The 26,667-nt window shown below is 42.1% G+C and overlaps 1 protein-coding gene across 1 annotated transcript in view; it reads left to right on the top strand.

Annotated features, from left to right (window-relative positions):
* EFEMP2 (EGF containing fibulin extracellular matrix protein 2) overlaps positions 1-26,667 on the top strand; it is a 129,701-nt gene that overhangs the window by 4,037 nt on the left and 98,997 nt on the right. Inside the window, exons 2-3 of the mRNA XM_082270181.1 lie at positions 1,435-1,518; positions 24,971-25,019. Coding sequence (XP_082126307.1) covers positions 1,435-1,518; positions 24,971-25,019 — 133 coding nt within the window. The remainder of the gene's footprint in view (positions 1-1,434; positions 1,519-24,970; positions 25,020-26,667) is intronic.

Raw genomic sequence — 26,667 nt, 5'->3', positions numbered from 1 at the left:
AAACACAGCTGGACTCAAATGAAGGTGTAGAACCATCTCAAGGATGATCAGAAGAAATGGAAAGCACCTGAGTTAAATATATGAGTGTCACAGCAAAGGGTCTGAATACTTAGGACCATGTGATATATCAGTTTTTCTTTTTTAATAAATCTGCAACAATGTCAACAATTCTGTGTTTTTCTGTCAGTATGGGGTGCTATGTGTACATTCATGAGGAAGAAGAATGAACCTAAATGATTTTAGCAAATGGCTGCAATATAACAAAGAGTGAAAAATTAAGGGGGTCTGAATACTTTCCGTACCCACTGTATATATATATATATATAACAGAAAATAGCTATATATTAATAATAATAACAGTACCTGCATATCTTGCTTTGGTTGATTTCTAGTCTCCAGTAAGGGCCACCAGCCTCAGATATTCTAGTAGTATTGACCCAGGTGCTCTTGGCGTCCCTTCCCTTTCTCTATGTACAGCAGATACATCCAGCATCAGACTTCATTTGTTGTAACAATAACTAAAGTGTGGGAAAATTCAACCAGGTTTTACTTCTGATTTATAAGCCTAAAGGTTCTACAGAGGCAGAGTTGTATAAAGTACTCGAAACCCATACTTGAGTAAAAGTACAAGTGCTCGATCAAAAAGTGACTTGAGTAGAAGTGGAAGTGCTCAACCAAAAAGTGACTTGAGTAGAAGTACTAAAGTATTCAACATTTTTTGTACTTAAGTATTGCAAGTAGTTTTTTTAAAAAATTTGCTACTCAAGTACTGAAAGTAAAAGTACCAGTAGTTTTGAAAAAAAATTGCTACTCAAGTACTGAAAGTAAAAGTACAAGTACTGTGTTATGTAGTTATTAAGGAAAGAAGTCAAAAGTTTGAACATCATATTGTTTTTTATTATTTCAAATGCAGCTTTTATTTATACATACAGTAGCATTTATTTTCGTATGTGCTGATAATACACATGTTTTGAGCTTCATGAAACCTGCCATCTATTGTTCTGGCAGTGGTAATTTTTATAATAGTAACGAGTAACTTTATGCAGCACCAAAAAAATATATCAGAGTAGAAGTATTGAAATCATCGAAAAAATGTAGTGAAGTAAAAGTGGAAGTAGGAGAAAAAAAATCTACTCTGGGAAAGTACAAATACCGCCTTTCGGTACTTAAGTACAGTAGTGAAGTAGTTCTACTTAGTTACTATACATCTCTGTACAGAGGGTAGAACGGGGTTTAGCAAGGTCAGGTGATGATCATCTTATGTTTAAAATCACTGAAAGGGTCTTTTGGTCCGCTGGTTCTGAGAAGAGAAAACCAAACTGATTATCAGTTCACAGCTTCATAACTAACTTTAAGACAATCAAGATATGAAATGAACTATGTGTGGTGCTTAAAACCATTCATTGAACACTTTTCTCCCACCATTTTCCTTAGATGCAGTTATCCTGCTACCTAGTATTCTGTGTCCTTCTGGTTCCCAGTTTACAACAAGAGAATGAGGAGCCCAACACCTTCACGGTAAACACTCTGCTTTTCTTACCTACGTAGTCCATAAATGTATTCTTTTTCAACCTCCTTACAATGTACCTTGTCTGATTGTGTGATACAACATCAACATCAATGGCAAAAGGCTTCATGTCTAATTTATGCTCAAGTACAGCAGCAATTTTTTTAATCTAAATGTGTAAATGCTAGTGACAAAAGCTTCATGCTCAGCAAGATTTTACTAATAACTGAACATTTTTCTTTAAGTTTTCTAAGCAACCTTTATCAAAGGTGTGATTCCCAAAACCTTTAAATGAGTTTAGCCAACATCCCAAAGAACTAAGCAACCTTTACCTCCAAATAGTATACACCGCTCTATGGTGCTACCACATTACATTTATCTCCAAATAATCAGGTGCTGGTCTGGCTCGTACCACAAAGTGGAACTTAGATGACAGCACACTGAAGGTATAAGATCCAAAAATGTATTTCAAAATACAAAACATGTCTAAACTAACAATTGCAATGATTGAGGGGGGATATGATATCAATTTACAAATACTGTACTGGTGACCCTAGCATAAGGAACAAACTATTCAGAGAAAGGGAATACAATAAGACACGTGGCCACTCACTAAAACTAGAGGAAAGGCGGTTTAACCTTAAAGTACATAAGGGGTTCTTCACTGTAAGAGCGGTAAGGATGTGGAATTCTCTTCCACAAGCAGTGGTATCAGCAGGGAGCATTGATAGTTTCAAAAAACTATTAGATGGGCACCTTAAAGACCACAACATAGAGGGGTATACAATGTACGGTTAACAGCAAACCAAGAGAATTGGCCCGCGGGACTTTGTATGAGGTACGTGCTCAGTGGCTGGAAATGAATGACATGCGTAGTATGTGAATAAAATAATGATTGATTTTATTGCATAATACATAAAAATGACAACATATGCTCAATGGCACATAATAGCTCAATGGCTCAAGTACAAATGACATGTAACATGAATAAGAATATCACATTATAGTAGACAACTTGGTGTAACCTCTTGCTTTTGTAGGTAACATAAATAATATAATGAGATGACATGGCATTTGGAATATATATTGTGACCTGACGCGTTTCGGGAGAACATCTCCCTTCTTCAGAGATCGATATATTCAAGGTGTCTCTATAAGAAGACAATATATTACAGTATGCAGTGGGAATGGAATATGAATGAAATAAAAAGGTTCAGTAAATGATAAGAGCTAAAGGAGTACTCAATACTCACAGATCAATAAAGCTCAAATGGCAAGAGTGGACTCCTATGTGGCAGCGGTGCGTCGTGTCTAACCCGGGAGCTGAAGGGTCCCAAAATGCCAGCAACCAGAGAGGGGGGTCCATGGCAGGCAAGTGTGTATATAAGAAAGAAATCAAATCCTTCCAGACCTGTTGTGTATATATATATGACAAAATAGTAGAAATGTAGCATATGTGCTAACAATAGTAGTATATTCATGTGATTTAATACCAGGTGGGAAGGGCTGGTGTAAAGAAAGTATGGGGTTCCCGAAAAGAGTGTGAGAACGTGAATGGGTGAAGACAGGAGGGGGGGGGGGAGAAAAGGGGGGGGGGGAAGGGAGGGAAAGGGGGGAAGGGGAAGGGAATGGGGGGAAGGAGGAAAAGAGGAGGGAGAGCCCAAAAGTAAAAGGGTGATTGGGGAAGATAGAGAGGCAGTGTGTAGTGAAGAAATGATGTGAAGGATAGAAGAGTGAGAAGGGGGTGAGTGAGGTACTAGCCTGAGGAGAGTGGGTGTGCAGAGAGGAAGTGACCGTGAAAGGAGAGGTGAGGATACCCAGTGACTAACCTGTCAAGTTGCTCCGTGGCTGGCAGCAAGAAGGGGACCCAATCACCCTTTTACTTTTGGGCTCTCCCTCCTCTTTTCCTCCTTCCCTCCTTCCCCCCATTCCCTTCCCCTTCCCCCCTTTCCCTCCCTTCCCTCCCCCCCTTTTCTCCCCCCCCCCCTCCTGTCTTCACCCATTCACGTTCTCACACTCTTTTCGGGAACCCCATACTTTCTTTACACCAGCCCTTCCCACCTGGTATTAAATCACATGAATATACTACTATTGTTAGCACATATGCTACATTTCTACTATTTTGTCATATATATATACACAACAGGTCTGGAAGGATTTGATTTCTTTCTTATATACACACTTGCCTGCCATGGACCCCCCTCTCTGGTTGCTGGCATTTTGGGACCCTTCAGCTCCCGGGTTAGACACGACGCACCGCTGCCACATAGGAGTCCACTCTTGCCATTTGAGCTTTATTGATCTGTGAGTATTGAGTACTCCTTTAGCTCTTATCATTTACTGAACCTTTTTATTTCATTCATATTCCATTCCCACTGCATACTGTAATATATTGTCTTCTTATAGAGACACCTTGAATATATCGATCTCTGAAGAAGGGAGATGTTCTCCCGAAACGCGTCAGGTCACAATATATATTCCAAATGCCATGTCATCTCATTATATTATTTATGTTACCTACAAAAGCAAGAGGTTACACCAAGTTGTCTACTATAATGTGATATTCTTATTCATGTTACATGTCATTTGTACTTGAGCCATTGAGCTATTATGTGCCATTGAGCATATGTTGTCATTTTTATGTATTATGCAATAAAATCAATCATTATTTTATTCACATACTACGCATGTCATTCATTTCCAGCCACTGAGCACGTACCTCATACAAAGTCCCGCGGGCCAATTCTCTTGTTCTGATACATATTTTGGGATGGAGGAGTGCTTTGGTGGGAACCAGACCATTACCCCCTTTTGGTTAACAGCAAACACACACATCATAGGTTGAACTGGATGGACGGATGTCTTTTTTCAACCTCACTAACTATGTAACTATGTAACAAAACACTGGAAGAGAGGAAGTGTTTATGCGTTTCATGCAAACATTTACGAAGCAGCGCCGGTTGGCGTGAAAAGCGTCATCACTTGCTCTCTTCCTGTGTTTTGTTTGTTTAGACATGTTTTGTATTTTGCAATAAATTTTTAGATCTTATACGGTGTGCTCTCATCCAAGTTTCACATTTAAACCCACCCATAAAAATCCAGCAGGAATAATGAGACTCCATTAACATGGCCAAATCAGTTATGCAGTCCCAGGACCTTAAGTGCAGAGAACTTGCCAGTTAAGTCTGCAAACATCTACCAGAAACAGTAATATTAGGTTGGAGTGGACTGGTTTGTTAATGGGAATGCTGGTGGTAGCTTTATCAAGCCCCCACAGGCTTATAAAGGGTTCTAGGAAACCATTGGACTGAGCTAAATGTCTATTAAGGCTGCTATGTGAGCCTGTCAACACAAGGTAAGGCGAGCAGTGCATGTGCTATGGGGAATGGGATTATCAATTTAAATGAAACCCCGACTCGTATGCATACTCAAAACCTGAACCTAAGCATACTGCAACACATTCAATAAAAAACTTGTGTTGCCCTGCGGTGTGTTGTCTAAGAATCCGTCAGATGCATTTTTTGGCCTGTGGACATGCATTGAGGACCTATAGAAAATAAATGAACCCACTCTTGTACACAAGCCCACAAGGGTGGATGAACCCCTAAATGCCCAATGAAGCTCGCTTTATGTTTGTTCTTCATGACACCCTGGGATAGGGTTTACAAGTTTGTCAATTACAAAACGTTGCTTTGTATTCAGCCTGAGACTGCATACATTTTTGAGATGACCATCTTTGGTTGTTTTTCCTGGCTTTTTTTTAGCTCTTTGGCTGATGTTTTTGCTTGACCATTTGTTAAAATGATTTTTAGCCAATTGAAATCAAGCTACCAGGAATATAAAAAAAAACGCAATATTTGTGTTTTTGTGATTATTTTTTTGCATGTTTTTCAATCATTTCTATTAAAGGCTTTTATGGCCAAAAACACTTGAGACTTGTAAAGGAAACGTGTACTTTTCCAGCTTCACACTCAGGTTTGAACAGACACAGTTGAAAACCATAGGATTTTGGATGCTTGGCTTCGAGCTACAAATCGGTCAGGTGTGAATGGGGCCTTAGATAGTTTTATATTTCACATGTGTATTTAAAAGTGACAGTTATGATAATTTATTTTGTTATGTATTAAACCTAAATGATGCTGTTTTGACTAAAAGGGCTGTGAAATCAGCTACTATTAACTGCAAAACCTCTGCTGTTTTTCATGAAATGGCTCCTCTGCTCGTACAACATTCTCCTCATTATTATTACTATTAAGGATTTATATATACCGTATATACTTGAGTATAAGTCGACCCGAATATAAGCCGAGACCCTTAATTTTACCACAAAAAAGTGGGAAAACTTATTGACTCGAGTATAAGCCTAGGGTGGGAAATGCAGCAGCTACTGGACCCAACTGGACCACCACAAGACACAAAACAGGGGCTGCGGGCATGGTACAGGAGATGGCGCAGGTCATAGTATAGGCTTTGCACAGGTCATGGTAAGGGCATGGCACAGGTAAGGGCACAGGTGATGGTACAGGCATGGCACAGGTGATGGTATAGGCATGTCACAGGTCATGGTACAGGCATGTCACAGGTCATGGTACAGGTCATGGTACAGGCATGGCACAGGTCATGGTACAGGCATGGCACAGGTCATGGTACAGGAGATGGTATAGGCATGGCACAGGTGATGGTATAGGCATAGCACAGATGATGGTATAGGCATGGCACAGTATGTACAGGCATGGAACAGTAAGTACAGGCATGGCACAGTAAGTACAGGCATGGCACAGTATGTTCAGGCATGGCACAGGAGATGCAGTGCTGCGGGCATGGTACAGGAGAATGTCCTGTACCATGCCCGCAGCACTGCATGAGGAAATGCAGGCGCTGCGGAGGAGTCTCACTTACCTGTCGGTGAGGCGCCTTCGATTTAAAAATCGTGCCGCCCGATGCCAATACGTCACCGCAAATGCGCCGCCGATGCTCGGGGAAGCCTGAACGCGTTCGGCTATTCCCAGGCATGTGGCACATGCGCAGTGACACGTCTGCGCCGAGTGGCACCATTTTTAAAAAGACAGTGAAGCCAGTGACTCGAGTATAAGCCGAGGGGGGCATTTTCAGCATGAAAAAACATTCTGAAAAACTCGGCTTATACTCGAGTATATATGGTATATACAGTTTGCAAAGCGCTTTACAGCGTTAGGGCAAACAGTACAGTTATTAATAGTTAAAAAGGTAACAATTCATTATTTAATACAGGAGGAATCAGAGGGCTCTGCATTCTATTGGGAGCTGTGCACTAAGGGCTCATGCACACTGCAGCTCAAAAAAGCTCAAAGAAGCTGCTCTTACAGGCTTTTGAGCTTTTTTGAGCTCTAATTTTTTCTGCCTAGAAACTTCCCTCCATGTTAGCCAATGTGTCCATGCAGACTATGGCTTTTCAGGAGTTTACAGGCATATGCTGTTACAGACAGAAAAAAATCCCCACCAAACTCCTATGTGCCCATAAACCTGCAAAAACACGCAAATGAGCATGGAAAAAGCATGAAAAATCTCAAAGAAGCTCCAAAATACACAGAAAAATATAAAAAATGAACTGATGGGAGGGTTTGGGAAAAATAAAATGCTTATGCTCAAAGGAGCTGAAAGCAGCTCAAGAAAAACTTGCAAAAGAGCCCAAAAAAGTAAAAGCTTCTTCAAGCTGAAATAAAAGCTCAAATGCCTGTAAAAGCAGCTTAAAGGGTTTGTAACCCTACATTATGATTTTCTGTCAGCCCCTATATTTTAGGTTGTCATTCTGCACTGTGTAATTGTTTGTTAAAATCTAAGCCCCTAAATACCTTTTTTGTGAAGTATCTTTAGGCCAGTCACATGACTCCTGGCCGCTCTAATACTCTGATCCAGGGCTACAGCAGCAGGAGCCGAGCTCTCCCTCTGATGTCAGCCAGGAGTCATATGACCACCCGGCTTCTTCTGCTGTAGCCCTGGATCGGAGTATCAGAGTGGCCTGGAGTCACGTGAGCGGCCTGAAAATACAATACCAAAAGGTATTTAGAGAATTCTTTTTTTTTTTTTATTGAGAAAAAGGATTGTACAAAACAGAACAAAAATAACAGTAAAACAGTAATTGAACGAACAGAACGCAGTCTGCATAGGGTGTACAAGTAACTATAGTCATCCAGTGCAGCATAGAGTACCATACACAGACTGTTGTAGCATGTGAATAGTCAGGCCGATGGGGCTAGACCTATGTGCAAAGAGCATTATCCAAACAGAACGTCAGTACAAGAATAGAAAAAAACATGGGAAGAAAAAAAGGGGGTGAAGAGGGGGGGGGACAGGGTATTATAGAATGAGAAAGGGCGGAGAAGGGGGGGGAGAGAGAGAGGCACCCCGCTCCTATGGCTTTTCACAAACTGGTGAAGGCCGAGGAAACAACCATCATGCAATCATGACAATAGCGAAGCATACACTGGAGAATGTGTAAAGGAGATCCAGCAGGCCCATGTCATAAAAGCTCTGTCAGCTTGGTTCCTGTATTCCAGGGTAATACCTTCCATGTGGTATAGAGAGACTTTTTTTTCAACAAACAATTACACAGTGCAGGATGGAAGCTTAAAAGAAAGAGACTGGCAGCAATTTTTAAAACAATTTTAGTTATTTTTCTACCAGGACCTGGAGGGGGTGGGGGCAGAGACAAAGACTCCTGAGCTGGCAGGCAGCAAGGGGAGAGGGCAGAGGAGGGCTGTGGATGACGGGGGCATGTAAACTGACCACAGTTCTCGGCTCAGCAGCCATAATAAACAGTGGTCGGGGCTGGGGGCAGAGACAGACTCCTGAGCTGGCAGGCATCAAGGGGAGATGGCAGAGGAGGGCTGCGGATGACGGAGGCATGTAAACTGACCACAGTTCTCAGCTCAGCAGCCATGATAAACAGTGGTCGGGGGGCGGGGGGCAGAGACAGACTCCTGAGCTGGCAGGCAGCAAGGGGAGAGGGCAGAGGAGGGCTGCGGATGACGGAGGCATGTAAACTAGGGCTGCGCATCTTCATTTACCTCACGATTGTAAACTGACCACAGTGTCACGGCTCAGCAGCTATGATAAACAGTGGTCAGTTTACAGAGGGGAGGGCAGAAACTTTCAGGAGCAGCCAGGTATTTTACAGTATTCAGAGGGGCAGGTTGGACAGCACAAGCACTGTGCTGTTTAACCTGCTATAAGGGATCAGGATATATATATATTTTTTTTAGGATTACAAACACTTTACCATGTAGCAGTGTCGCTTGTTTAATATTTTTATTACACCTCTAGCTTATCAGCACATTGATCAGACAGACTTGGTATTACATTTGTACATCTGTATTGTCATTGTTCCTGCGTATTTGTGCTCAAAGCTTAGATCAGCCTGATAAAACCCAAGCAATACTACAGCCAGCCATCTCATTATGATTCATATCATCCTCACCCTCAAAATGAAGACGAAGGGGTGATTTAAGAGCCTCAAGAAAATTATTTTAACCTATTTGCTTGCTCAGTCTGATGCTCTTCCAACTAATTTCACAGGTTAGGACTAAAGGAAAAAAATACTGCAGGCCATGTCTCCTGAAAATGCTAGTCCCCTGGCAAATTTGTTCTGGGTCAGTGAAAGAACAAGATTAGGATTTTTTGCCTTTGCTCCCTGCATTCCTACATACTTTTACTCCAGCATTACTCCTTTCACTAGGGCTCCTTTCACTAGGGCTTTCTGCACGATGGACTCCATTTTGCTCAGTGGGGATCAATACGCCGATCCCCGCTGAGCAGGTGGATGACAGCTCCGTCTCCACTCTCTGTGCTGAGACGGACCTGTCAGATCCCCACTCTCCTCTATGGGAAATCAGATGACCGCCTGTCCGTTTTCATTCGATCCTATCCGATCTTCCAGATGGATGGAAAATAGGGTTTCCATTAGTCTGGGTTTCACGGACAGGATCGGAATGGATAGCAGCGGGTGTCAGCGGACATGTCACCACTGACATCCGTTGCTTCATAGGGGTGCATGGAGCATCTGATCAGGTCCGCCTGAAAAACTGACAAGTGGACTTAATCGGAAAGCCCATGTGAAAGGGGCCAAAAGGTACTGAAGTCAGTAACAGCCAGGAAACCAGAATTTTCAGAAGGAGGTCACTCACCCCCTATATTTCTCACATGACTGGCTTGCAGTAGGGATGAACTCAAGCATATTCGGACATGACTACTAACCTCGAATGGGCTTTTTCACCGAGAAGCTGTCAAAACCAACAGCCAATCATAGGCGGTGGAGGCATTCCTCACTCCATAGCTGCTTGTATGCGAGAGGTGTATAAATGTGCAGCTAAGGGGGGGGGGGGGGGGGGGAGAGAATGCCCCAACCTCCTATGAGTGGCTATCGGCTTTGACATCTTCCCAGCGAGATAGCTCAGATGGGTTGCACTCACTTTTGAACACGCCTGAGCTCATCACTGGTCTGCAGTCAAATTAAAAAGAAACTGACTGCTAGCAGCAATGGAGTCATGCCATTGTTGATCTCCTTCTGAAAATGCTAACAGTCTGGCTGTCACGCTCTTCTTCTGCCTTCTTTACTTTGTTAATCATTAAGCAAGAGGGAATAGGTACTGTAGCTCAAGATATCATTCTGATTTCACTGGCTTCATGCTTGTTCTTGGTCAGTAGCTCAGATATAACCCAAGTTAGATAGCCAGGCATCTAGCTTTTTCAGGTGGATTCAAAAAGTTGTGGTTTACTGTACAGTATCTCACAAAAGTGAGTACACCCCTCACATTTTTGTAAATATTGTATTATAACTTTTCATGTGACAACACTAAAAAAATTACACTTTGCTACAATGTAAAGTAGTGAGTGTACCGCTTGTATAACAGGGTAAATTTGCTGTCCCCTCAAAATAACTCAACACACAGCTATTAATGTTTTAAACCGCTGGCAACAAAAGTGAGTACACCCCTAAGTGAAAATGTCCAAATTAGGTCCAAAGTGTCAATATTCTGTGTGGCCACCATTATTTTCTAGCACTGCCTTAACACTTTTGGGCATGGAGTTCACCAGAGCTTCTCAGGTTGCCGCTGGATTCCTCTTCCATTCCTCCATGACAATATCACGGAGCTCGTGGGTGTTTGAGACCTTGCGCTCCTCCACCTTCCGTTTGAGGATGCCCCACAGATGCTCAATAGGGTTTAGGTCTGGAGACATGCTTGGTCAGTCCATCACCTTTACCCTCAGCTTCTTTAGCAAGGCAGTGGTCATCTTTGGGGTGTGTTTGGGGTCATTATCATGTTGGAATACTACCCTGCAGCCCAGCCTCCAAAGGGAGAGGATCGCGCTCTGCTTCAGTATGTCACAGTACATGTTGGCATTCATGGTTCCCTCAACGAACTGTAGCTCCCCAGTGCCAGCAGCACTCATGCAGCCCCAGAATATAACAATCCTACCACCATGCTTGACTGTAGGCAAGACACACTTGTCTTTGTACTCCTCCCTGGTTGCCACCACACACGCTTGACACCATCTGAACAAAATACGTTTATCTTGGTCTCATCAGACCACACGTCATGGTTCCAGTAATCCATGTCCTTAGTCTGCTTGTCTTCAGCAAACTGTTTATGGGCTTTCTTGTGCATCATCTTTAGAAGAGGCTTCTTTCTGGGATGACAGCCATGCAGACCAATTTGATGCAGTGTGCGGCGTATGGTCTGAGCATACGTCTATTTCCCAAAGACAACCTCTAGATATGACACTGAGCATGTGCACTCAACTTCTTTGGTCGACCATGGCGAGGCCTGTTCTGAGTGGAACCTGTCCTGTTAAACTGCTGTATTGTCTTGGCCACCGTGCTGCAGCTCAGTTTCAGGGTCTTGGCAATCTTCTCATAGCCTAGGCCATCTTTATGTAGAGGTAGAGCAACAATTCTTTTTTTTCAGATCCTCAGAGAGTTCTTTGCCATGAGGTATAATGTTGAACTTCCAGTGACCAGTATAAGAGAATGATAACAAAAACACCAAATTTAACACACTTGCTCCCCATTCACACCTGAGACCTTGTAACACTAATGAGTCACGTGACACCAGGGAGGGAAAATGTCTAATTAGGCTGAATATGGACATTTTCACTTAGGGGTGTACTCACTTTTGTTGCCAGCGGTTTAGACATTAATGGCTGTGTGTTGAGTTCATAGGTGTGCGCAGCCTATTGCATTAGGGTGTGCACCTCAAAGCTCAAATACACATGCCATTCTCTGCAGCCTCAGCTGCACTGAACAGTAAATGAATAGCAAGTGCTCTGTGCTGAGCGGCTTCCTGTTCATTCACAAACTGAAGCATAGTAAACACAGTTTACTATGCTTCATTTATGAATGAACACAGCAAGTGAGTGTGTTCATTTAGAAAAGGAAGGGACCAGTAAATAACATATTGGTCAGACTTTTCCCCTACTCTCCATCTTGAAACATCCCTCCCAGCAGTCAGGGGGGGGTGGGAGGTTAACCAGCAGCACTGCGGTCTGGGGGGAGGGGGAGCGGGAGCAACGTGTTGGAAAGCCCTGGCAGTAGGGGGCACCACACAGAGTGATTAGGGTGTGCGCAGGCACACCTAGCACACCCCCTGCGCACGCCTATGGTTGAGTTATTTTGAGGGGACAGCAAATTTACACTGTTATACAAGCTGTGCACTCACTACTTTGCATTGTGTCATTTCTTCAGTGTTGCCACATGAAAAGATATAATAAAATATTTACAAAAATGTGAGGGGTGCAGGGCCGCTGATAGGGGGGGACCACCAGCCCTCTTGTAGGGGGCCCGAGCACACAGGGGGGCCCACACAGGGAGGGGAATTAGTGATGGACAACAAATACAGAAATCTTCTTCCAGCACCTGAATCTGATCTGTCCCCCTCCCTGCTATCAGCTTTTATCTGCTGAGAAAGAGACAGTTGTCCCTCACTAATCCCCCTCCCTGTGTGGGCCCCCCTCCCAGCACTGGCTCTAATGTTATCTCTACTCAGGAGTTTATTTGTAACTTTGTTTCTCTCTCTCTGTCTCTTTGATCACTGAGCTCCAACTGCCCAGCCTGTAGATTTTTCTCATCTCATCTTCATTTTTATTTCACATATTTTTTTTTTTTTTTTTAGATTTAGCAGGAATTATGTGAGTTATGTTATATTTGTGTCTGCTAATAGTGATTTTGTTGTAATTTTAGAGAAATATATCTTTAATATTTTCTTGGGGGGGGGGGGGCCTGCCAGGTAGTCTGTACGGGGCCCCGCGATTTCTAACAGCAGCCCTGGAGGGGTGTACTCACTTTTGTGAGAAACTGTATGTGTTTTGCTCATGACAGTTTTCTTTTAGGTCCTGTCAGGATTATTTTGTACAAGACATCTCATAAGAGTAAGATATGGAGTGCGTGGTTCACACGTCTTGTATTTACAGAGATTTTATTGCCAAAAAAAATGCTTAGTTGGAAATAAATCTTTTATAGTGTTCCTGTTGCTAAATAAAGAAATGACTGCCGTGAGTCTGAAAGAGGGTTTATTGGAAGGTTTCCTCTATTAAAGAAACACTAACCCTCTATTTTCTATTTCCTATTTGTGTTTGCTCCTTGTAAATATTAGGGAACCAGTGTATAAAAATTCTGCCGTTTCAGTGTTTCCAGGGTGGCTTGCACATGTCATCATTAGTCTCCATTGAAGCTTTCTTCCCCTCCATCCCTGCTCTTAGTTTTTTGTTTTTTTTTATTGTTTTTTACAGAAGTGATAAACTTTTTGGCATACAGAAGGTTGGCATGTGGCCAGCTGTATATTGAAATACTTGTATGTGTGTGGTCAGCTGGACTGCAGTAAAAAAAACAACTATCAAGTTTTTGTATAAAATTACATCAGTTTGCATTTGAGTTGTTTTTTTTATACATAGACTTCAGGATTTCTATTTTTTTTACTTAGTGATCTGTAAATTGTGTGATCAGACATTCCACCCTTTATATTCTCAATCGCAGAGATGTCCAAACCTGTCAGTATGAGGGGCGCATTGTATATATTATAGATATTTGTGGGCTCACATATATCTGAAACATGGGTTTCATAAATCAATGAATAAAAAATGAACAAATACGTTTTACGTAAATCTTTTTTTTAGAGTTCACATGATACAGTTCACAGAATAAAAGAGAAAGAACTTCAGTACAACCATAGGCGTGTGCACAGAGTGTACCTGGTGTGCCTGGGCACACCCTAATCACCCTGCGTGGCTCAGGTTCCCTCTGTTTAAGCCCCTAATGGGGCTCTAAAAAAAAAAAATCGTAAAGAAAAATTAAATTAAATTGTAAAAAATAAATAATAAGAAAAATAAAATACAGTAAACCCCCGCTCCATCGCGGTTCCGTTTTTGTGGTCCCGGTATATTGGGTTTTTTCTGTAATGTTATTTTACTATATAAATCATTGAAAATTAAATGTTTTTGTGTTTTCCATAGCTCTTGCTATGCCTCTCAGTATCTTTTATGTGTTTAAATGAGTTTCTATTGTTTTAAAAGTGTGTTTAAAGACCTTAAAATTATTTTAAAAGTACAGTGACAGTAAAAAAAAATATGCCTACAATGCATTTTAATAGGGTTTTTCTATTTCGTGGATTTTCACTTTTCACGGCTGGGTCCGGAACGTAACCCCCGCAATGGAGGGGGGTTTACTGTAATACAAAGAAAAACTACTGACACCAATATACGTCCTACTGACACCATCAGTATATATATATACACATGCACACACACATATGTATTTGAGCAGGGATCCTCACCTCCTCAACCGGCCCTTTGAGGACAACTATAATGCTGATGCGGCCCGTGATTAATTTGAGTTGGACACCCCTGATGTGTCTATAGCAGGGATTCCCAAACTACGGCCCTCCAGCTTTTGCAGAACTACACATCCCATGAGGCATTGTAAAACTCTGACATTCACAGACATGACTAGGCATGATGGGAATTGTAGTTCTTGAACAACCGGAGGGCCATAGTTTGAAGACCCTTGTGTTTGAGCTTAGAGTTGCACACACTAATGCTATAGGCTGTGCATACCTATGAGTACAAAAAAGTCCTCCTTACATCCAGGCTCCCTATCATAGTCCTCCTTTACATCAAGGCCCCCCTCAGAGCCCCCTCTAACATCACAGTCATCATCAGATTCCTAAATGGCTTAGACTCCATTCACACTACCGCGACTTGTCAGCCTGACAAGTCGTGGTCCATTCTGTGCTACAGGGACCGTTCTAATAGGAGCAACTCAAGTCGCTCCGATTTAGAAAACGGTTCCTGTACTACTTCGGGGTGACATCGGAGCGACTTGCATAGACATTCATTATATGAAGTTTGTGCAAGTCCCGCCAAAGTCACGGTGCACGCGACTTCACAGGTCGCCCCCGAAGTCGTGCCGCGTTAGTGTGAACCGGCACTTAGGAAAGCTTATTTGCAAAAAACTGTACCACCAATAACATTGTTACTTTATATTGTCAAGGAAGGTCTTGTCTGAAATGAGTAATGTACAGGGGGGGGGGGTCAGATTATGCTCTGGGTTTTAGCAGCCAAGCAGCTAGTATTACTTAGAATACTATGTTGACCAGTTTTATCCTAGTTGAAAAGCATATAAACTGTAGCCAGGTAACAGGGAGTCCTTATTGTATCAGGCAGAATCATTAATGGACAGTCTCCAGGACTCCAGATGGCATCTGTCTCATTGGGGCTTTGGTTTGCCTTCACTGAGGACAACATGTTAGGACTTGTTAGACCTGATGGAGCATGATGGACTTTTGTCCTTTTCTTTTTACCCTAATGCTTCGTACACACGATGAGATTATCAAACGACCGTCCATTTTTTTTTTTTTGTTTTTTTTTTGGCATGCTAGTCTATCGAAAATTGAAAAGGTTACTAAAGTTCTTGTACAACAGAATAAAAATTCAGAAGTGATTTAATGTATTGTATTGTATTTTCAGACGAAGACTGTACTGATTAACCACTTTACTTCAGAGGGGTTTACCCGCCTTCACGACCATGCCATTTTTTTGCAATACGGCACTGCTTTAATTTAACTGACAATTGCGCAGTCGTGCGACACTGTACCCAAATAAAATTAATGTCCCTTTTTCCGCCACAAATAGAGCTTTCTTTTGGTGGTATTTGATCAACTCTGCAGTTTTTTTTTTTGCACTAAAAACAAAAACATATATATATATATATTTTACTTCCTATATATATATAAAACATATCCAATCAAAAAAAATTTAAAAAATCTAATTTCTTCATCAATTTAGGCCAATATGTATTCTGCTACATGTTTTTGGTAAAAAAAAAAAAAAAAATCCCAATAGGAGTATATTTATTGGTTTGCGCAAAAGTTATAGTGTCTACAAACTATGGGATATTTTGTATGGACTTTTTATTTTTTTTATTTTTTTTTTACTAGTTATGGCAGCGATCAGTGACTTATAGAGGGACTGTGACATTGCGGTGGACAAATCGGACACTAAGGGGTTGATTTACTAAAACTGGAGAGTGCAAAATCTGGTGCAGATGTGCATGGCAGCCAATCAGCTTCTAACTTATGCTTGTTAAATTAGGATTTGACAACAAAACCTGGAAGCTGATTGGTTTCTATGCACAACTGCACCAGATTTTCCACTCTCCAGTTTTAGTAAATCAACCCTTATGTGACACTTTTGACATTTTTTTGGAGACCAGTGACACTAATACAGTGATCATAGTTACATAGTTAGTGAGGTTGAAAAAAGACATCAGTCCATCCAGTTCAACCTATGATGTGTGTGTGTTTGCTGTTAAACGTAACTATCGATGCTCCCTGCTGATACGACTGCTTGCGGAAGAGAATTCCACATCCTTACTCCTCTGACAGTAAAGAACCCCTTACGTACTTTAAGGTTAAACCGCCTTTCCTCTAGTTTTAGTGAGTGGCCACGTGTCTTATTGTATTCCCTTTCTCTGAATAGGTTTTTCCATATGCTAGGGTCGCCAGTACAGTATTTATACATTGATATCATATCCCCCCTCAATCGTCTCTTCTCCAGAGAGAATAATTTCAGTGCTTGTAGTCTTTCCTCATAGCTGATGTCCTCCATTCCCCTAATTATTTTTGTTGCCCTTCGCTGGACTCTCTCCAGTTCCAGCACATCCTTCCTGAGGACCGGTGCCCAGAACTGGACAGCATACTCCAGATGTGGCCGGACCAGAGTCTTGTAGAGCGGGAGAATAATCTCTTTATTTCTGGAGTGAATCCCCTTTTTTATACATCCCAGTATTCTGTTGGCTTTGCTTGCAGTGGCTTGGCATTGCATGCCACTGCCAAGCCTGTTGTCTACCAGTACCCCCAAGTCCTTTTCCATCCTAGACTCACCCAGAGGTTCCCCCCCTAGTGAGTAGCTTGCTTTCTGGTTTCTGGCACCCAAGTGCATTATTTTACATTTTTCAACATTAAACCTCATCTGCCATGTAGTTGCCCACCCCATTATTCTGTTCAGATCCGCTTGTAAGGTTTCCACATCCTGCATAGAAGATATTGGCATGCTTAGTTTAGTATGCATAGCTAAAAAATATGCACTGTCACTGTACTAATGACACTGGATAGGGTTAGCATCAGGGGTGATCAAAGGGTTAAATGTGCCTGTAGGGAGTGCTTTCTAACTGTGTGGGGGTGCATGTACTGTGGGAAGACAGAGATTCATAATACTGCTTAGCAGAAACACAGGATCTCTGTCTTCCCTTGTCACAGAACGGCGATCTGCCTTGTTTACATAGGCAGACCGCCGCTCTGCCTCTCTCGGGAATAATCGGTGGGTCCCAGCAAATATCAGGTCAGCTTCCGCTTTGTTCAAACACAGAGGGAGCTGGTTGCTGGTGGCACGCATGTGCGCTGTGGACCCAGAAGAGAGAAATCACATACCTGTACATGATTTCACGTAAAAGAGCCTCCGCCCCGCAGTATGTGTATGTGGGGCAGTTGGCAAGTGGTTAAACAAAAATTGAACGATCTCGTATCGTACAAGAAACATTTTCGTGTTTGTCCCTTTGAATAATCTCGGATGAACTGTAGTGAACGGCTCTCGAAAGCTGTGTACTAACCATCAGATTGTCATACGCTCGCTTCGAAAGCAGTATTTTTCGTCTGATTTTCTAAACGTGAGTACGGACCTTAAGCCTATGTTACTTTGGAACTACAAACAGCCCTTTGAGCTGTGCTCACAATAAAGCTTTTCGTACTGACCAGACCTTTTTTATTTTATATCTTTGCAGGGTTGGCTATTATTTTGTGTATTGTGTTGCATGATCAGCACCTCAGGAAGCTACATCGATCAGCCAAAACCTTATTACCACTAACAGGTCAAGTGAATAGCATTGATTATCTTGTTACAATGGCATCTGAAAGTCAGTGAGATACATTAGGCAGGAAGTAAACATGTTATCCCTGAAGTTGATGTGTTGAAAGCAGAAAAAAAGGGGACATCACAGTTTGTTGTGTATGGGGCTGAGTAGCTGCAGACCAGTTAGGGTGCCCATGTTGACCCGTGTCCAGAACTGTACCACAGAGCAATGGAAGAGGTCCATTATGCGTCACTTACTTGGAGAAGAGATGGGACCAGGATACAGTATGGAAAGAAGGCCAACCAGCAGAGGCAGTGGGATGCTTTGGGCAATGTTCTGCTGGGAAAGCTTGGGTCCTGCCATTTATGTGGATGGTACTTGACACATAACACCTTCCTAAACATTGTCGCTGACCAAGTACACCCCTCGATGGAAATGGTATTCCCTGATGGCAGTGGCCTCTTTTAGCAGGATAATGCACCCTGCCACAAAAATGGTTCAAGAATAGTTTGAGAAACACAAGTCTGAGGAGTTGACTTGGCCTCAAAATTCTCCAGATCTTAACCCATCAAGGAACAATAGGGTGTGCTGGAGAATCAAGTCAGATCAATGGAACCCCCACCTTGCAATTTACAGGAGCTAAAGTGGCTGTAAAGTCACTATCCCTATTCATTGAATCCCTTCTGTTACATAAAGATATACTGTGCAGTATCTGTATCTCAGAGCACCACTGTGGGGTCATGTGACCTCCCTGGGCTCTCCTTCCTCGATCTGAGGACCACAGTGGAAGGGGCTGAGATTCCCCATTGATGTCAGCCAGGAGGAAAGGAAGAGAGCGGTGGGAGATCATGTGAGCGCACAACCAGGATCAACCAGGTATGTTACAGCATAGAGAGGGACAAACAGCATGGCACAAGCACTATGCTGTATATCCTGCTTTAAATGCTTCCCGTCCACGTCATCGTAAAATGATGGACAGGTGGGAATCCTATTGTTCTGGGAGGTTCCAGCGTGATCTGTCACCCGCTGCATCCACCGGACACAGTGGATGACTGATCACCATACCGGCCCGCTGTCAGCGTCATGTGATCACAACAGATCAGATGACAGTTGTAAACAATCTATTTTCACTAGAGTTTGTTTTAAAAACAAGCAGTGTTAGTGCTGGTTCACATTTATGCAATGCGTGTTCCTGCATCGCATCTGCAGCACAGGCAGTTCCCACTGCCATATGCGATACGCTGGGGGTGTCAATTCAAAGTTAACGACACCCCCAGATCAGATTTTGTTTTACATGTTATTTTTAGATTCACTCATATTATGTTATTCATATTTTTTCTTGTGTTTTTAGTGCTGCCTTGGAAATGTATAACATTTTTAAATAGCAATACAATTTTTGCAATTTTACACAAAAAAAAATAAAAAATTTCCCCTCCTTTTTTCGAAGAATAAATATAAAAAAGTCGTTAGAAAATAAACTGCTAAGGGTAGAAAGGGAGGAAGGACTTAACTAAGGCTCATAAGAATTATCTTAGGGTTAAGAAGAGGATTAGCAATAGCAATACATTTTATTTAACAAAATATTTGTTTACTTCTAAAAATGTTTTCACTGATGTCGTCAGAATGAAATAGTATATACAATGTAATAATACTGTACATTGTTACATTGTGGTAATCAATGACACTTGACATCAGGGCCAGATTAATATAAGGGCTATTGGAGCTGCAGCTCCAGGCCCCTACCATAATATAGGCCCAATAAAGTAATACTGGGCACAATTGCCGGCTGCTACATTGCCCACAGACAGCTGCATAGATTATGTGGTACGGTACCAGTGTGCTGAGGCTAAGCTTGCTCCTCCTCTAGGGGTCCAACACAGTTCCCTGTCAGATGGAGTGATCTCCTCCCGACAGAAGCTTCCTCGTCTGCGCCAGCATGATGTCATCCAGAGGCTGGCCCGAGAGGCTCAATGGGAGAGGAGTGGGGGCAGCACTGCGAGCACAGAGGAAGCACTGTACAAGTAAGCTCTGTAATAACTAAGGGGCTGGGGCAGATAATTATATGCTATCCTATGTTGTGTGTCAGCTCAGTGTGAACTGGCTGGCAAGGATTAACTCTTGGGGGGTAACTTAACAATATTATTTGTAATATGCAGCACTGATCAGTGCAGCCCCATAAGTGGCATCAGTGCTGCCTATCACTGCCCATCAATGCCACTTATTAGTGTTCAACAATGCTGCCTATCAGTGCCCATCAGTGCTATCTATCAGTTCCCATCAGTGCTGCATATCAGTGCCCATCAGTTCCGCATATCAGGGCAGCCTCATCAGTGCTGCCTTTTCAGTGGCCATCTGTGCTGCCTATCAGCACCCATTAGTGCCACCTATCAGTGCCCATCAATGTCACATATCAGTACAGCCTCATCAGTGCCTCATTAGTGCCCATCAGTGCAGCCTATCAGTGCCTATCAGTGCAGCATCATCAGTGCAGAAAAATGAATTATGTGCAAAAATTTATAACAAAGAAAAACATTTTCATTTTTTTTTTTTTGCAAAAAAATACCCCAGTGGTGATTAAATACTAGCAAAAGAAAGCCATATGTGTGAAAAGAAATAATCAAAAATTTCATATGGGTACAGCGTTGCATCACCACACAATTTTCATTCAAACTGTGACAGCACTGAAAGCTAAAAATTGGCCTATGCAGGAAAGGGGTAAAAGTGCCCGGTAGGCAAGGGGTAAAGGATAAATTCACCTTTGGTAACATGTTACTTGTTCCACCCATTTTTAGGGTGGATCACATAACATGTTCCCACTCCTGCATAGTCTCCCTGATCCGCTGGATCAAGTGACAACAAGCAGAGAATCTTCTCCCTGAACTCGCTGTCACTATTTTAGAAAATATATAATGTAGTTCCTGTGCGCTACCACTTAGGTTAGAGGAAATAATTGGATATGAGGGAATGGTAATCTATGGAAGTAGCTGCTCACATCAAACATGTGTCCCCACATGGAAATTATATCTTATAAATAGGTGAATTTGACGCTCACTCCCATATTAGCTCACTGTGTCATCCTACTGCTGTTAATAAATTCATTAAAATACTGATTAATAGCAAAACAAAAAATAAAGAAAGAAAGAAAATGGGATAAGAAAGTTACTCCTATTACATAAATCTAGAGGCATTAAAACCCAGATCTACTACTGTCAATTGATGCTGAAAAAGCATTTGACAGGGTGGATTGGGGGTTTATGCTAGAAACAATAGAAGACCTAGGAATTGGCCCCCAGGATGAATCAATGGATAAGAGCACTTTACAGGAATCCAACAGCATCTGCAAAAGTAATTTTTCACCTTCTATCGGAATGTTTAATGGGACGAGACAGGGGTGCCCACTTTCACCCCTGTTGTTTGCCCTGTTGCTGGAACCATTATTAGCTACCATACAGAACAACGTAGATATTGGGGGAGTAAAGGTTGGGGATAAGGAAAATAGGGTAGCAGCATATGCTGATGACGTCCTATTTTATGTTACCAACCCTAGAATAACTCTCCCAAATGTAATAAAAGAACTAAAAAAATATGGGGAATTATCAAATTTCAAGATTAATCCTATAAAGTCAGAAATTTTGAATATTGGGCTAAGTAGGAGAGAAGAGCAGAAATGTATAGTAACTAAGTACTTCACTACTGTACTTAAGTACCGAAAAGACGGTATCTGTACTTTCCTGGAGTAGAATTTTTTTCTCCTACTTCCACTTTTACTTCACTACATTTTTTCAATGATTTCAATACTTCTACTCCGATATTTTTTTTTTGTGCAGCATAGTTACTCGTTACAATTCTAAAAATTACCACTGCCAGAACAGTAGATGGCAGATTTCATGAAGCTCAAAACATGTGTATTATCAGTGCATACGAAAATAAATGCTACTGTATGTATAAATAAAAGCTGCATTTGAAATAATAAAAAACAATATGATGTTCAAACTTTTGACTTCTTTCTTTAATAACTACATAACACAGTACTTGTACTTTTACTTTCAGTACTTGAGTAGCAATTTTTTTTCAAAACTACTGGTACTTTTACTTTCAGTACTTGAGTAGCAAAATTAAAAAAAAAACTACTTGCAATACTTAAGTACAAAAAATGTTGAATACTTTAGTACTTCTACTCAAGTCACTTTTTGATAGAGCACTTCCACTTCTACACAAGTCACTTTTTGATCGAGCACTTGTACTTTTACTCAAGTATGGGTTTCGAGTACTTTATACAACTCTGGAGAAGAGCTAGCTCTGCAGAAGGAATTCCCTTTCACATGGGTGAAATCAGAGTTAAAATATCTCCAAGCAGGGTAAGTACACAAACGTCCCTATTAATCTCCAAGGTAAGTACTCAGGGTATAATCTCTCAAAGCGCTGGCTGGATGTGCGGGGATATTGTACCAGTATGTATCGTATCTTCGGCTACATACATTAAACTGCGCTGAGCCAATCACGTTGAGCGATGTATTAATTATTAAATACAAAGCCAGCTCGGATTGGCGTCAGAGTCAGAGAGAGTAATATCATCAGCCTGCCTCTCTGACTCCACCAATCCAAGCAGGCTTTGTATTCAATAATTATACATCACTCACCGTGATTGGCTCAGCGCGGTATACTGTATGTAGCTTAAGCTACGGTACATACCGGTACAGTATTCCCGCACATCCAGCCAGCGCTTTGAGAGATTACACCCTGTGTATTTACCTTGTTGTTATTGCGTAAATTGGCACTGATGCTGGGGGTTGTTATTGCTGCTACTGACACAAATGCTGTTGGTTATTATTTCCTAAACTGGCACTGATGCTGGATGGATATAATTGCAGAAACTTGCACTAATGCTAGGGGGTTATTATTGTGTAAATTGCCACTTATGTTTGCAGGAATTATTAAGAAAACTGCCATTTATACTGGGGGTTACTATTTTTAACCGCTTGCCGACCGCCGCAAGTAAATTTACTGCGGCAGTCAGCCCCGGCCAGGCAGAGTGACGTTAATTAACGTCACTAGCCTGGGAGGGTCTGGGGAGCGAGCGCGCCCCCGCGCGGTCACGGATCCCCCCGCGCGTGTGACCCTCGGCGATCGTCGGGGGAGAGGGAGAAAGTCAGGCTGCTTGTGTAAACAAGCTGCCTGTCATTCTCCTCGGTGTAAAAACCCTGATCACACAGTTCTACTATGTAGAACCGTTGATCAGTGTCCTTACACCTCAAGCCACAGCCAATCACAGTAAGAATCACGCCCCTAGGGACACACACAGCCCCTCCCTCTCAAATAAAGTTAACCTCTTCACTACCAGTGTATTTTTACAGTAACAGTGCATATGTATAGCACTGATTACTGTAGAAATGTCACTGGTAACCCCAAAAGTGTCAAAAATGTCAGTCAAGGGTCCGATCTGTCCGCCGCAATGTCGCAGTCCCGCAAAAAAAATCGCAGATCGCCGCCATTACGCGTTAAAAAAAAAAACAACAAAAATGACAAAAATCTTTCCCTTTGTTAGTAAACGCGATAACTTTTGCGCAAACCAATAAAAATACGCTTTTTGCGATTTTTTTTTACCAAACATATGTAGCATAAAACAAATTGGCCGAAAATGTTAAAAAATTTTGATTTTTACATTTTTTTTTGGGGGAATTTCATATAAAAAATGTGAAAAATATTGTTATTTTTGCAAAATTTACGCTCTTTTTTTGTTTATAGTGCAAAAAGTAAAAAGCGCACAGGTGATCAAATACCACCAAAAGAAAGCTCTGTTTGTGGGAAAAAAAGGACGTCAAATTCGTTTAGGTACAGCATCGCACGACCGCGCAATTGTCCGTTAAAGTCACGCAGTGCCGAATCGCAAAATACCCCCTGGTCGTTTAGCAGCCAAATCCTCCGGGGCTTAAGTGGTTAAACAGGCACTGATTTAACAAAAAATGTTTGCGTTTTCATTTTATGGCCCACCAAAATCCTCAGCACCAGGCCCATGATGCTCTTATTCCGGCCCCCTTTCACAAACGTGTACTAGATAAGCCCTAGAAACTTTGTTGAAGCCGTTAAGGCATATCTCCTAAGCCTAAGGTCCCTCAAGTAAATAATTAGGTGACTTCACCAAGCATGGGGCAGAAAGGACAATGGATTAGAAATGATCCCACTCAGCTAGCATCGGTATGCATTAGTGTATGTATTAATGCAACAGCTATGCCAAACTATAAAAAGTTTATTACTTTCTGTACAAAATTTGGACTAGCAGCATGTACAGCTACATCTAGGGCAGGGGTGTCAAACTCAATTTAATCACGGGCCGAATTAGCATTATGGTCGCCCCTCAAAGGGCCAGTTAAATCTGTAAGACTGGATGTCCAGAGCACCCCCCTCCCCCACCATCAGGTGTCAAGAGCACCCCCTCCACCATCAGAAATCGAAAATCCCTCACCCTTCCTTACATGACAGTGTGCCCCTGAGTCTAGAGGAGGACCAGATGAGGGCTGGAGTCCACTGAATGCTAAGACCATGGGAAGTGGAGAGGAGGGGGTGCTATGGCTGCACAGAGAGGCGCAGGATCTGTAGCAGGAGATCTGTCTTCCTCTCTGATGCAGACTGCTGAGATGGTGAAGGGGGGGGGGGGGTCGATTCAAGCCTCTCTGTGGCTGCATGGAGAATTGCAGGATCTGGTGGAGGGGTTTTGTCCTTCTCTCTGCTGCTGACTGCTGAGACAAGGAGGGGGCAACAATGAAGGGGTTGCCGCAGCTGCAGGAGAGGTGTGAGGGCCACATGAAATAGCCTGGAGGGCCGGAATCGGCCCCAGGGCCTTGTGTTTGACACGTGTGATCTAGGGTATTCAGTAAGACAAAAGCAATCTGCACAGTGGTATATAACCTATGGCATGCATCCAGAAATCATCTAACATATTGCTTCTCGTTCTAAAAGAAGAAATCTGATTGGTTGCTAAGGTCTACAATACACTCCGTTTTATCTTGCTGCTCTTTTTCTATGCATGTGCTTCACGTCGACATGTTGATGAACAATTCTAACCACATTTTTTTCATTGTATTTTTCAGGAATGCACAGATGGCTATGAGTGGGATTCAGAGAAACAGCATTGTAAAGGTAAATTATCTTCTTATATTGCTTGAACTTGCAGGGGATGTTGATAACCCTACATCAGAGGTACCTAACAACTTCCCACTAGTGGTCGTGGTTGGAAATTAAGAGGAAATGCCTCAGAATTAGATATACTGGTGGTTGGGGATGATTTTGGGACTGCATAATTTTGCATATTCATGGAAAAATGTAAAGGGGATAGACAGGGACCCCCAAGACCCAGAAGTTGTTCTGGTATACCCTCTTTTTGCAGTATCTTATGACTTATTGGGGTTGATTTACTTAAGGCAAATAGAGTGTGCATTTTGCAAAGTGCAATTGCACTCTGCAAGAGCAGTTTCTCCCAAGCTTTGTAAATGAGCAGAAGCTTTGCTGACTTCCATCATCCTATCATGTGCTAGCAAAAATGCTGTTTTTTTTAAATTCTTCTTGCATGGGATTGGGCATTCTTTGCAAAGTGAAACTTTACCTCATTTACCAAGCTCTGGAGAAATTGCACTTGCAGAGTGCAACTGCACTTTGCGAAGTGCACAGTCTAATTGCCTTTGGTAAATCAACCCCATTGTATTGTACAAGCTGGTGGTTCCCCAGTCTCATATGAAGATGGTATTGGACATGGCCTGTTCCTACAGTGCCTTGAAAAAGTATGCATACCCCTTGAAATTTTCCACATATTGTCATGTTACAACCAAAAACCTAAATGCATTTTATTGGGATTTTAGGTGATTGACTAAGTGATTTAGGTAATTGAAAATGATAAATGTTTTTTTAAAATCTTTTACAAATAAAAAATGAGAAAAGTCAATACTTTATAGAACCACCTTTCGCTGCAATTACTGCTACAAGTCTTTTTGGGTATGTCTCTATCAGCTTTGCACATCTAGAGAGTCACATTTTTGCCCATTCTTCTTTGCAAAATAGCTCAAGCTCTGTCAGATTGGATGGAGAGAGTCTGTGAACAGCAATTTTCAAGTCTTGCCACAGATTCTCAATTGGATTTAGGCCTGGACTTTGACTGGGCCATTCTAACACATGAATATGCTTTGATCCAAATCATTCCACTGTAGCTTTGGCTGTATGTTTAGGATTGTTGTCCTGCTGGAAGGTGAATCTCCACCCCAGTCTCAAGTCTTTTGCAGACTTTAACAGGTTTTCTTCTAAAATAGCCCTGTATTTGGCTCCATCCATCTTCCCATCAACTCTGACCAGCTTCCCTGTCCCTGCTGAAAAAGAGCATCCCCACAGCATGATGCTGCCACCACCCTGTTTCATGGTTGGGATGGTGCGTTCAGGGTGTTAGTTTTCCACCACACATAGCATTTTGCTTTTAGGTCAAAAAGTTCAACTTTGGTCTCATCTGACCAGAGCACCTTCTTCCACATGTTTGCTGTGTCCCCCACATGGCTTCTCGCAAACTCCGAATCTTCGCTGCTTCTCTGATTGATACTCTTCTTGCCCGGCGTGTCAGTTTAGGAGCACGGCCATGTCTTGGTGTGTTTGCAGCCGTACCATACTCTTTCCATTTTCAAATGATGGGTTGAACAGTTCTCCGTGAGATGTTCAAAGCTTGAGATATTTTTTTTATAACCTAATCCTGCTTTAAACATCTCCACAACTTTATCCCTGACCTGTCTGATTTGGGGGAGCATACCCA

Source organism: Pelophylax lessonae (assembly GCF_965119305.1).
Source record: "Pelophylax lessonae genome assembly, chromosome: 10".
NCBI lineage: Eukaryota > Metazoa > Chordata > Amphibia > Anura > Ranidae > Pelophylax > Pelophylax lessonae.
This window is presented reverse-complemented; position numbering and strand designations above follow the sequence as displayed.